Raw genomic sequence first — 12,329 nt, 5'->3', positions numbered from 1 at the left:
GCCAGATACTCACTTAATCTCATGTGTAATCAGAGTTTAGTTTTAAAGTCGCAATGAAATTGAAATGAAAAACTGTATATATATTTTTTAATATTGTGGTATTATTAACAAATGACTTATCCGTGAGCTTCATTATTTTTAAAAAATTTGTGTGTGCTCATAATCTTTAATCAAAAATGCAAATCTCCTCCCCTCCTCAAAACGATCTCTCTTCACTTCCGGTCATAAGTATGGCAGGTGGGCGGGGTCCAGGAAAAGATCGCAGCGATTAGCAATTAGCAACACGACCCAACTTCAAACAATCCAATCAGATCTCGATGACAAATTCAAATCCAGACCTGCCTTATTTCATCTCAAAAGCTGTTTCATTCGGATATACGTCACCACGGGGAAAATAAGGCAATCGATCGCTACTTCCGTTTCATGGCGACTTTATAGAGTCTTGTGAGTATTTTGTGAACGTAAGCGTCTCTTTTATCATAAACACTTTTCACGTGTGTGCAGCATGCATTTTGACAAGACACGTGATGCACATTGTTCACATGACGCAACGAACACATATTTTGAATTTTTGCCTCTCGTAAAAGCAGTCACTGGTTGCCACTACAATTACCTATATGGTATTTTGAGCTAGAACTTCACATACGTACTCTGGGGACACCAAAGATTTATTTTTCATTTTAAAAAAGTATTTTGAAATTTAACCTATAAATATACCCTAATCATATTTAGCTGTGCTACATTTTATTTTAAAAATGTTGCTTTGGGTTGATATTTACATTAATTTGTGTCACTTTTAAATAAATACTTTCTAAGGCGACTGGATGCTATGATTTACATTATGATGATCACACTGTACATACAGAATCGCATTAACTCTTTGCTTCCTCCTTGTGGAGAATCTGCCGCACTACTGCAGCCTTTTGCGGCTGCGCAGTAGCTCATCATGCTCTCCTGTGGGCGGGGTTTGTTTGAGCGGCTGCGCTGCAGTGCGTGCAGCATCAGATCCGCTCGCTGTGGAGACGATGGGTGTGTGAGGCTGAGGTACATCGCGTAATCTCACTAAATAAACCTGAGAAGTTAAAGCGACTGTACAGCTGCCTCTCCACCGGAGAGGAGGAGGTGGTTTGGTTGCTGGACGGGCTCTCAGTACGGAGCGGGTCGGGGGATCATGGCGCGGGACTATGATTACCTCTTCAAGCTGCTCATCATCGGTGACAGCGGTAAGGAAACACCGAGGCTTTATGACGGGAAACAGGCCTCAGCCCGCTTACAGCCACTATTCTCTCATGTTTAATACAAGTATTTGAGATGAGGTTTATGCACTGCGTTTACACACAATACGAGGGATTAATTTAAGACTTTATTGGCATTTATAAAGTTTATTTTCTCAGGGATACAAGGTTGTTGTTGTCCCCCGGCTTGTTAAAAGAGGTGTTAAATATGATAGACATACATGCAGATGTAGTGTCTGTCGGGTTATACAGTAAATATAATTTTATAAGAAGGTGAGCTTGTGAATGTTTATTATTTCAGTGAAAATCTTTCACTCACCTGTCTGTCTGTCTACAGGTGTTGGGAAAAGTAGTTTACTGCTGAGGTTTGCTGACAACACCTTTTCAGGTAAGACTGTATGTTTAATGAAAATGAACTTGCAAATCAAGTTTTTTACAATGCACATCATCTTTCAGTATTTACTGCTTTCATACAGGAGCCATTGTGGGTTTTATGTGTGTTTCAGGTAGCTACATCACCACAATTGGTGTAGACTTTAAAATTCGGACGGTGGAAATCAACGGGGCGAAAGTCAAGTTGCAGATCTGGGATACAGCCGGACAGGAGAGGTTTCGTACCATCACCTCAACGTGAGTGTACGGTTGTACTTGTGTCTTGTCATGAAAGTCAAATGGATTGTAAAAGAGCAACGACCTTTTTATTTTAATATTATGAGTCAATAAGCTTGTAAAATTATGTAAAGTCCTTTATAACATGTGACCCTATCTTTGAAATCCAGGGTAAAGTTAATAAGGAGCATCTTAAGTTTAATTTCAGTCATTGACATGACCTTACTCGGTCAATGTTTAAGATTCCAAGCTTATATTTTCACACAATGTTTTTACATTATATAGGATGATTTTATGTAATTTTCCCAGACTGGTTGATGATTTTAAATGCAGTTGTACACCTACAGACATTGCAGATGTTGTCTCAGACAGAAGCATGGAGAGAGTGGCATTAAAGCGTCTCATTTCCTCTTTCGCTGAGCGTAAAAACCACAAGATGAAGTTGCTTTCCTTTTGACATGCTCTATAAATTTAGTTTCAATATACTGAGAGGTGTTTGATGCTCATCCGTTTCAATGAAGGCTATGGATATTTACAGTAGTAGCAGTAGTGACCCGTACATGTTTTTGCAAGGTTTGCTGAGAGTCACACCAAACATGCAGAAGTAATATTTTTATTATCATGATCTAACTTACGGTCATTTGTGTTAATTTCCTGGGAAGACAAACTTGTGTTATTTTGGTTATGGCAGCTGTTGTCAGACACAATGTGTGTTTAACATACGCTGTTGTTGGTGGCGTTAGCTGGTATGCTCATTGAGTAAGTAAATTTCAGCTCATCACTGTGGATGACTCTGTTACCGGCTATGGGAAAAATGTTACAAACTTTAAACCTCCTGACACGCTCGAACAGCTCTGTGTGTGTTAAGGATTTTGAGACTATTTACGACTGGTTTTGAGATGCGTCAGTCATATCACAAGTGGACGATGCTAAATACAGGTCTAAACAGGGTGTGAAAAGTTTTGAACTTGTTGCACATTCAGAGGTAGTCGAAAATGCATTCAGATGTTTTTTTACATCAGACCTGACTTCAGGGGCAAACCCACCCAGTATTTTGCAATCTTAAACTAAGATAAACTAAAACGGCATCTCTCTGCCTCTTTTAGGCTTTGTCCACACGAAGGCGGTGCATTCCCTATCCGATCATTTTTTTTCCTCGTTCTAAAAAAATAATCTGTAAACACGGCGTCGTCTCAAGAAATATCTGCGCACACACGAAACCACTGAAACCGACTGAAAGCGGTGTAGTATATATGCCAGACCAGTATGGGGCGCTGTAATTCTGCCACAGATATACACTATACACGGAGAAGAAGACTTTGAGCATGCGCATAACCTTGCGCGCTGTATACGAACCAAGAAGAAGAAGTGATGGCAAACGCAACAACTTCAAGATCAAAAGCGGAGTCTTTCTCCTGGTTGTCTTCCGTGGTGGATCTAAGAGCATGTGGCTTATGGTGTTGTCCATTATTGCTTGTTGCTCACCACAATTGCATAGAAGCAATAGATTTTGATGTAATAAAGCTAGTAGGCTTAGTAGCTTCTGTAGCACGAACACAATCATGTAGTCCGCCATTATTGTTGTTGCTGTTACGTGTGATGCTGCCGACACGTGATGACGTTTTCGCTTCACAAAATATACGGATTGGCTGTACACACGAAACCGCAAGGGTGTCGATTTCAGATTTATCCACTTTGGGACCCGGTTTCAAAAAATAGCGGTTCCAGTCTCCCAAAATGCCGGATTTGTGTGGACGAAACGCCAATACGATAAAAGATGTATACGTATACAGTGATTCGCGTCTCCGTGTGGACTGCCCCTTAGTTTTGTTTCAATTTAAACCCGTCATTTATCCCACTCGTGTTTTAACGACTCACCCATAGACCATCCCCTGAAAGTAATCAGGACAGAAGCGGTGGACAAAAGTGATGGATTAAAACACCAGGTGTGAGCAGGCTTTTTCCTCCACTTGTGATCTGGTTGAGCAAAACGCATCTTAAATCCAGATGTGAACAGGGCCACAAACGTCATCTTTGCTATCTGGCACATTTAAAGGCCCACTGAAGTGCCTTATGCTGCGTACACACACCAAACGTGAACCATTGTGTTCCTCGCTCTAGATTACTTGCAGGAAATAAAGAAAAAAACCGCTGTTCTTACCTCAGCTTAGAAGAATTAATACATGCCTATCTTTTATCTTGAACTTAATCTTTGTACAGTGTGTTGTGAATGTGTTAGCATTTAGCCTAGCCCCATTCATTCCTTAGGATCCAAACAGGGATGAATTTAGAAGCCACCTAACACTTCCATGTTTTCCCTATTTAAAGACTGTTACATGAGTAGTTACAGAAGTAAGTATGGTGACCAAAAAATAAAACGTGGCGATTTTTTTTTAAGCGATTAAAAACTGAGAACTATATTGTATGGCGTAAGAGCACTATATATAATATATAAATGTATATATATAAAATCAAAACTGCGATTCTTTGTTTTATGCACAGCTTGTGCCTGTATTATGGCATTTGGTCAGTAGGAAGTCCTTATCAATCTAAAATCATTAGAGTCGGAGTCGTTTAACTTGCATTTAAAAAAGCAACACTCGTTAAACAAAATCATTCAAAATATTCTTTATCATCATGAAAATACCCGAAACAATTTGAAGAACAGCGTATAAATATTCCTGTGTAGACATTTCCTGGAATAGCGTTTGTAATGCTACTTCTTGTGTGCACAAAGGGAGTTTCTGCATGAGAGCGCCCCCTGCCGTTCGGATGTGCTGGGATTTCACCATAATTCATTCAAATTCATTCATTGAGAAAACTCGCATTTGCACGATTAGTCGTTACACCCCTAATATATATATATATATGTGTGTATATATTAAAACGCAAAACGTCAGGTTCAACTCAAGTGTATAATTCGCATGACACAAAGTTAAAGGAAAACTATATTGACGGAAGTTTAAGCGAGAGGGGGAGTAGTCAGGCGTAGGGTTGCATAACGATTAATCGCGATTAATCTATAGCAAAATAAAAGTTTTTGTTTACATCATATAAATATGAACACATGCATGTATAATTTTAAGATTTTTTTATATATTAAGTTTATATATATATATTTATATTTATATACTTTATCCAGAAAATGTAGACATTTGTTTTTTTGGCACTGATTTCTGGTCTTATGAACAATTCATTTCATTTGATTGATGCAGTTTGGTTTCTGTGTTTGGTCCATTTGTTATAAATGCCAAGGTGTTGTGTTTGTGTAGTTAAGTTTGTTGTTGAGTTGCAGGTCCAGATTTAAAAACAAAAACATTCGGGGTGCAGTTACGGTATTTTGTGAAGCTCTTTATATCTTCTGAATGGACATAGAATGACAGGGATTGTTAGGGATTAAAGTGTTTTAAATGTTTCACTCCTTGAGCAGGTTTGTCCTTTATGCATGTGTTTATCCTGTGCCATTGTGTAAGAAAGAAGCTGATCTCATTGTGTTTAAATGGTGAATAAATAAACCTTTAGACTCTTGATGTCATTGTGTTTGGGTCATGTGATTTCTTTCAGGTACTACAGAGGCACACATGGCGTTATTGTGGTGTATGATGTCAGCAGCGCGGAGTCGTTTGTGAACGTCAAACGTTGGCTTCATGAAATCAATCAAAACTGTGACGATGTTTGTCGAATATTAGGTAAGTGTCTCGTTCCCATGAAATGTAGCCTAAAATAATGTTCTTGTATTCGCTGTGTTTGTTGACTTCTGGTTTATTCTGTTTGGGGTTGAGTGGGAAATAAGAACGACGACCCCGCCTCTAAAGTGGTGGAGACCAACGACGCGCAGAAGTTTGCCGAGCAGATGGGGATCCACCTGTTCGAGACCAGCGCCAAGGAGAACATCAACGTTGAGGATGTAAGTCAAACTCTGATTTCTGATCCAACTCATAATGAGCTCTTATTCAGTCCATTCAGAAAACTAAACTGAAAGAAATACACAGAAATTGTAGTGTAATTGTGACATCACAGCCACGTGCGTGCTCACAAAATGAGAGGTCATAGGTTTGATTCCCAGTTACTGACGTGCTGCTCTTTGTGTGTTTGTCAGATGTTTAACTGCATCACAGAGCTCGTACTGAAGGCCCGCAAAGAATCGGTGGCCAAACAGCAGCAACAGCAGCAGAACGAGGTGGTCAAACTCGGCAAGAGCAACAAACGCAAGAAGAAATGCTGTTGACGGACTCGACAGACACAGTCTCACGCTTGCCACTGAACTGACGAGAGCCGGAGAACTTAACACCCTTAAACCAACCCGAGAGAGACAGATCATCTGTAGAGATTTACTAACCGTGAGCCCATTTTGCAGACTCGAGTATTTTACCAGAAATGGATTAACGGTGCATACGTCCCCCTTCATCTTTCCCCGAAGACGTTTGAAATGCCGCAGCCACTAGATTTTTAAATTGGAGAATGACATGTTTTTGTCCACTGTTTAGGTGGCATCGATGCCACATCTGACCTTGGAATAACAGAAGAGAAACATCATGAACGTTATCATGTTTTCGTGCTCCCGTGATTGTCGGTGGTTACGGACAGGTGTGGAGATCACGTGCGCTGCTCCGTCAGTTTCCCAGAGACTCTTGTTTTGCCTTCTGCTTTATTTCTGTCTTTCATTTTTGTAAAATTGTATTTTTTTACTAACAAAATATACAATCAAACACAGTAGTGTTTCATAGATATTGTGCCATAGACATTCTTGTATTTGCAGATGAATTAATGGACCTCTGTGCATTGACACACAGTCGGACCTGATGTGTATATTGAAAAAAAATGTTTTATACATAAAATAAGAGAGCAGATGCCCGAGATGCTACAGTTATAGAGGATTAATTTTGGCATCATTTACAGACCCGCGTGTCGTTCCAAACCTACATAACGTTCTTCATTTGATAGATTGGAAAAGATGTTGATACAATAAAAGCAAACCGTGACCAGCAGCTGTCAAACTCCAAAAAAAAAACCCTGTGTCCATGTGATTTGGCAGTATATTCCAATTGTTTCAGACTTAATATTTCTGCATGTGCATTGCATTCACTTAGAAAGTTGTATGGGTTTTAAATGACCTGAGGGTGAGTAAATGATGCCCATTTTTAGCATAAACTAACCGTTTAACGTTCTCATTGGATATTTTGATCTTCCAGGATGCCCGGTTTTCCATGTCAAAAAAGGAACCTGTAGGAAAGTTCGCTGTTGTTAATGTGACTCCTCAGATCTTAACACACAGGTGCCAGCATTGCTGCTGTTTTTAAGGTTAAAGTGATGCGGACCTGCATTTGAAATTATGGTGATATACAGCTTAATGCCCTCAGTTTGCACACGTATTGGGAGAGAAATTATAGAGCATTACGTCACCGTGAACCTGCAGCAAACCCTTATCCAACCATCATTGTGTTCATATTAGTCTATATAATGCACCTACACATGACATGGCATGCATGTTTGCATATGGACACTGACACATGCATCTATTTCTGTTTGTGTAAGTGAAATGATCTGGTGTACACTGGAAAATATGAATTCATTGTTTCACCACAAATCTAACGATAATAAAAATTTTAAGAGAACAATGTGTGTCTATTTACTCTACTAAATTTATTATCCCGTAGTTTCGCCACAAGACGGCGCCATAATATTGCAGAGTTCAGACCACCTGCTACAACATTACAGGCTTATTATGGCCTTAAGAGAGTTAATTCGGTTAAGAAATTACATGGATGGTGATTAGAAACTTGGTCTGATGACTTAAGCTCTGGCAACATTACTGTGTTTTTTCACAGTCAGTTTTTTTTAAATGTGTGTTTTGCTCTGACTAGATATTTATGAATTCTACGTAGTTTTAGCTCCAGATGTAATCATTTGTCGTCCTGCTGTTGCATTGACCCGAGGGGTCATGAATGCGTGTCTGCTCCATCTGTTACAGCCGAGTAGACGTCAGCCACATTAAAGCGGACGTATCATGAAAATCTGACTTTTTCCATGTTTAAGTGCTATAATTGGGTCTTCAGTGCTTCTATCAACCTAGAAAATGTGAAAAAGATCAACCCAGTAACTTAGTTTTGGTAAACCATTATCTGCAAGCATATGAAAAAATAGCCAATTGAAATTTGACTCCACTTGTAATCTCAGAAGGGGATAAAAACGCCTTTTAATCTGCACTATCCAACCATGGCACTGCCATTTAGTGCAGAGATCAGCTCATTTGCATTTTAAAGGACACACCCCAAAAGTGTCAATTTTAACATATTATAATAAATTATCTGTGGTGTAGTTTGAGCTAAAACTTCACATACGTACTCTTGGGACACCAAAAACTTATTTGGTTTCTTAAAAAAGTCTTGTGAAATGTCCTCTTTACCACCCACAAAAGACAAAAATTATTATTACAGTAGCCCAAACAACATTTGACGTCACACATCAAATAAGAGACACTTTCACAATCCAGAATATGTGGTGATATTCTTGCAGGTCAATGTCACAAGAGTTTATTTGCTGTTTTTATACAAAGTATCTCAAATGAGACAAGCTGATTTAATGATTTATTGATCTGGACTCACAACATCAGTTCAAGTCATTCAAGAGTATCATGTCCACTGTCAAATCCTATTAAGCAATGATGAGTCCTAATATTGTCTTGTTAAGGATTTTAAGCTCAGATTGTTTCTCATTCAGACAGCTGTTCAATTGCTTCTGTTTCTCCAATTTCCCATGTCTCTTACCATCACAGCTTAAAGAGGCTGTTGCCATGGTGATAACAGGCATCACCAGGGAAACCAGATCTTCACAGGCCGATGCATCTCAACAAGAGAAATATCTGAAATATTGCTGTTTACTGCAGACATATGTTTAGTGTGATGTGTGTGTGAATTCAACATTAGTATAACGTTTGTAAAAGTAATACTAAATTATAAAGATATAAAGGATTCTAAATGAATAAACCTTAAACATCACAAGCTTAGTTGTTTGACATGAACTTAATCAAAACTCTTGTGAATTATCCTTTCGATTTTCAATCATTTGTTAATAAGAGATTTTAATTTTAATCAATCTTATTTCTTTTTTCTTGAATTACATAATTATTTTTTATAATTAATTACAATTCCTTTAATTAATCATTTATGTCTGAAACATTTTTATGTTTTTTTAGTATCTTTTTAAATATTTTTTAAAATATATTTTTTAGAAAACAAACATAACAATACAATTAAAAGTATTTTATTTTGAATTATTTTATAAAAAGTTTAATCTAATATTTTAGGATTCATAACTGTTCTCTGTATTTACATATTTAAAATAATATTTTCGTTTTCGATTTTTTTTTTTACTAAAATTATTTGTGCAAACGATTTTCACACGAACATTTATATTGATTTAACAAATAAATTCATAATTTAAATAACTAATATAAATAATATTTTTCAAAATATATTTTTTAGAAAACAAACAATACAATTAAAAGTATTTAATTTTTAATTATTTCATAAAAAGTTTTATCTAATATTTTAGGATTCATAACTGTTCTCTGTATTAACATATTTAAAATAATATTTTCGATTTTTTTTTCATTAAAATTATTTGTGCAAACGATTTTCACACGAACATTAATATTGATTTAACAAACAAATTCATAATTTAAATAACTAGTATAAATAAATACATTATTATTTTATTCATAATAAATGTATTATTATTAAATAACTCGCTCTCAACATAAGGCTTGTGGGAGGAGATTAGTCTAAAGCTAAGTGACGTATAATTCCCGTGTACCAATGGGCTGTCTCATTCAAGGCGCAAAATTTGAACTTTATCCGGAAGTGCTGAACGTTTGTTATCACAGCAGTCATGTTTCTCTGAACGCGATTCATCTGAATTTATTACAGTAATATACACCTTTATTTACATATCTCACACACTTTCACATGAACATTCGGTGAGTTTATATTTCGCTTTCTTACACTTGTGATTAAACTTAAATCTTTTAGACACGACTGTTAAAAATCTTAACGGTTTTTAACGAGTAAATGACAGTCACTGTTACATTACATTAGCATCTGTAGCACAGCTGTCGATATTGTTACTAAATAGACATTACAAAGGTATTTGTTTAACATATTGTAAGTGTTTGTGTGCAGAATTGTGTTGGTTTGTTTTGTGAAATCTGTATAATTGGATGTATTTATCGAGTGACAGTCCCTCAGTTTCCATCAAGTATTTAAATACTTGACACACAACGTAGACATTAACTTTTTATTGTAACATCAATATTTTGTATTGATAATGTGCCAGACAAAGTTTACATTTGTGGTAAAATGTGTACAGTGATGTGACAAATACATTTTTAGAAGTGCAAATGTTCATAATAATGACTGCATAATGTAAATAAACTGTACTTTACTGACTATTTAGACAAAAGTTGTTCATAATGGATTGCAGGGCTGTCAAAAGATTTATTGCGATTAATTGCATATAAAATAAAATATTTTCCTAATATATTTGTGCGTGTATTGTGGGTAATTATTATATATATATATATAAATACATACAGTACATTATATACACATAGATAAATTTAAGGAAAATGTTATTTATAATTATGTATAGCCTATATATTTTTTAATTTATATGTTTGTGTATATATGCATAAACAAACTGTTTTTTTGTATGCTATGCGATTAATCCTTTGACAACCCTAGAATTCTTTTTATACATGTTTCTAAAAGTTTTCACAGATGTTGTATGTGTTTGTAGCTCATTAGGATTTAACACAATGGATATCAGACACTTTGTACCCCAAGTTGTATTAAATGTATTTATGATGTTTGTCTTACAGTGATGTTGAAGTTTAAATATGGAGGTCACAGCAGTGTTAAAGATCTGTCTGCAGTCGAGTCCATCACGAGCCGCTGCGCTCGACTCAATCAGCTTTTGCAGGTAAACCTGTTCTCAGTGTTTCTTATACGAAATGTCACGATTCATAACTTATCACGCAGTGCTTTATGAAACAGATGTTTATGTAATACACATGCATGTGTTATTTCAGGGTAAGTGCAGAAGTGCATCAGACTCTACAGGAGTGACCAGAGAAGGTCTCATCGATGCTTTGCTGTTGCTCTATCAAGAGTGCACGTCACCAGAGCTCATGAAGATCAAACATGTGGCCAATTTCGTCAATAAATGTAAGCCCTAAACCTGCTTTAACATATCAGCAATGAGTGCCATGCATGTTATTTTAAACTTTTGTGCACCTAGACATAAAGGGGCAGTTTCCCAGACAGGGATTAGACTAGTCCTAGACAAAAATAAATTTAAGAGATGTCCAAACTGAAAACAACTTGCACTGACATATCTTAAAGGCAGGGTGCATGATCTCTGAAAGCCAATGTTGACGTTTAAATCACCTAAACAAACCCTACCCCAACAGAATCTGGACGACCTTTTGATAGATCCTCCCCACACATACGCAACCCAGGCAAGATGTCGGTTAGCAGACACACCCCTTACTGCTGATTGGCTACAAGTGTGTTTGGTACTCGCCCCGACTCCCTTTTACAAAGCGTTTCTCAAAAATCATACACCCCGCCTTTAAAATACATCAGTGCCCGTTTTGGCTCAAAATGCACACAAGTAATGTTTTTAGTAAGGCATGTTTGTTAAACTCGTAATAATTCCTAATTAAACTTAGGCCTAGTCCTGGCCTTAGTTTTACTAGTTTAGCTAATCTCTGTCTGGGAAACCACCCCAAAATCTTATTTCCATCTTGATATGCTGTACCCAAGTACATGAACATGGAACACAATATGTTAGATTTATGATCAGCCTGTTTTTTGGCAAACTGTGCTGTGATGTGTTAAGGGTTACAAAGGGGAAAACATTTCTGTAAACTTTCCATGGAAACTTAATCTGGGGAATTTAGGAAATATTCCAAATTGGAACTTAATTATTTGGGAATTTAGGGTACTTTATATAAAATATATCATATACAAACAAAAAGATGAGGCATTGACTAATTCTCTAATTGAATAACACAAAAACGTAATAAACATTATTATACTTCTTATAATAGTGCTAGCTTACATTTAGATATCTTATTTACTGTCTAGTTAGCTAGCTACTGTATAAACACATTTTGGTGTTTGCTACTAGTTAATCTATAATACCATAGATAAAATATATTTAGGCAAGTTTTATCATCAAAACTTACTTGACTTGATTCAGTCCTTGGGCTCAAATAGTACTGAAGGCCTGGAAAATTAAGTGATATATGGAGGATCAGTGTATTTGTCTTTAAAATGGTATAATTTAGTTGCACACGCTAGCTTACACACAGCACAATGAAGTTTTAAACACATTTATGTATTTTATGTGAATGCATCCAATGATGGACATTTTGACATTTTGTGTGACGAATTCAAGAAATGATCTGTGCATGTTATGGAT

At 36.5% G+C, this 12,329-nt stretch overlaps 2 protein-coding genes across 6 annotated transcripts in view; both read left to right on the top strand.

Moving 5' to 3' along the window:
* The first annotated feature begins 978 nt into the window (after positions 1–978).
* Positions 979–7,462, top strand: rab35a (RAB35, member RAS oncogene family a). Its single transcript, XM_065251070.1, has 6 exons — positions 979–1,223; positions 1,573–1,623; positions 1,742–1,865; positions 5,409–5,533; positions 5,627–5,751; positions 5,944–7,462. Exons 1-6 carry the CDS (start codon positions 1,172–1,174, stop codon positions 6,070–6,072), a joined length of 606 nt encoding a protein of 201 aa, XP_065107142.1. The 5' UTR covers positions 979–1,171; the 3' UTR covers positions 6,073–7,462.
* Positions 7,463–9,706: 2,244 nt separating this feature from the next.
* Positions 9,707–12,329, top strand: part of cita (citron rho-interacting serine/threonine kinase a) — a 79,667-nt gene continuing 77,044 nt past the window's right edge. For all 5 annotated transcript variants that reach the window (XM_065251068.1, XM_065251065.1, XM_065251066.1 and 2 more), the window contains exons 1-3: positions 9,707–9,822; positions 10,723–10,823; positions 10,933–11,068. In XM_065251068.1, the coding sequence (XP_065107140.1) occupies positions 10,725–10,823; positions 10,933–11,068 (235 nt within the window). In that variant the 5' untranslated portion in view covers positions 9,707–9,822; positions 10,723–10,724. The remainder of the gene's footprint in view (positions 9,823–10,722; positions 10,824–10,932; positions 11,069–12,329) is intronic.

Source organism: Paramisgurnus dabryanus, chromosome 5, assembly GCF_030506205.2.
Source record: "Paramisgurnus dabryanus chromosome 5, PD_genome_1.1, whole genome shotgun sequence".
In the NCBI taxonomy this organism is placed as follows: domain Eukaryota; kingdom Metazoa; phylum Chordata; class Actinopteri; order Cypriniformes; family Cobitidae; genus Paramisgurnus; species Paramisgurnus dabryanus.
Note: the sequence above shows the minus strand (reverse complement) of the source record. Positions and strands in the feature narration are given on the sequence as shown.

Coding starts and splice junctions, on each gene's coding strand:
- rab35a (XM_065251070.1), top strand. CDS start 1,172: ATGGCGCGGGACTATGATTACCTCTTCAAGCTGCTCATCATCGGTGAC. Junction 5,534..5,626: donor CGATGTTTGTCGAATATTAG/GTAAGTGTCTCG, acceptor TTTGGGGTTGAG/TGGGAAATAAGAACGACGAC. Junction 5,752..5,943: donor AGAACATCAACGTTGAGGAT/GTAAGTCAAACT, acceptor TGTGTTTGTCAG/ATGTTTAACTGCATCACAGA.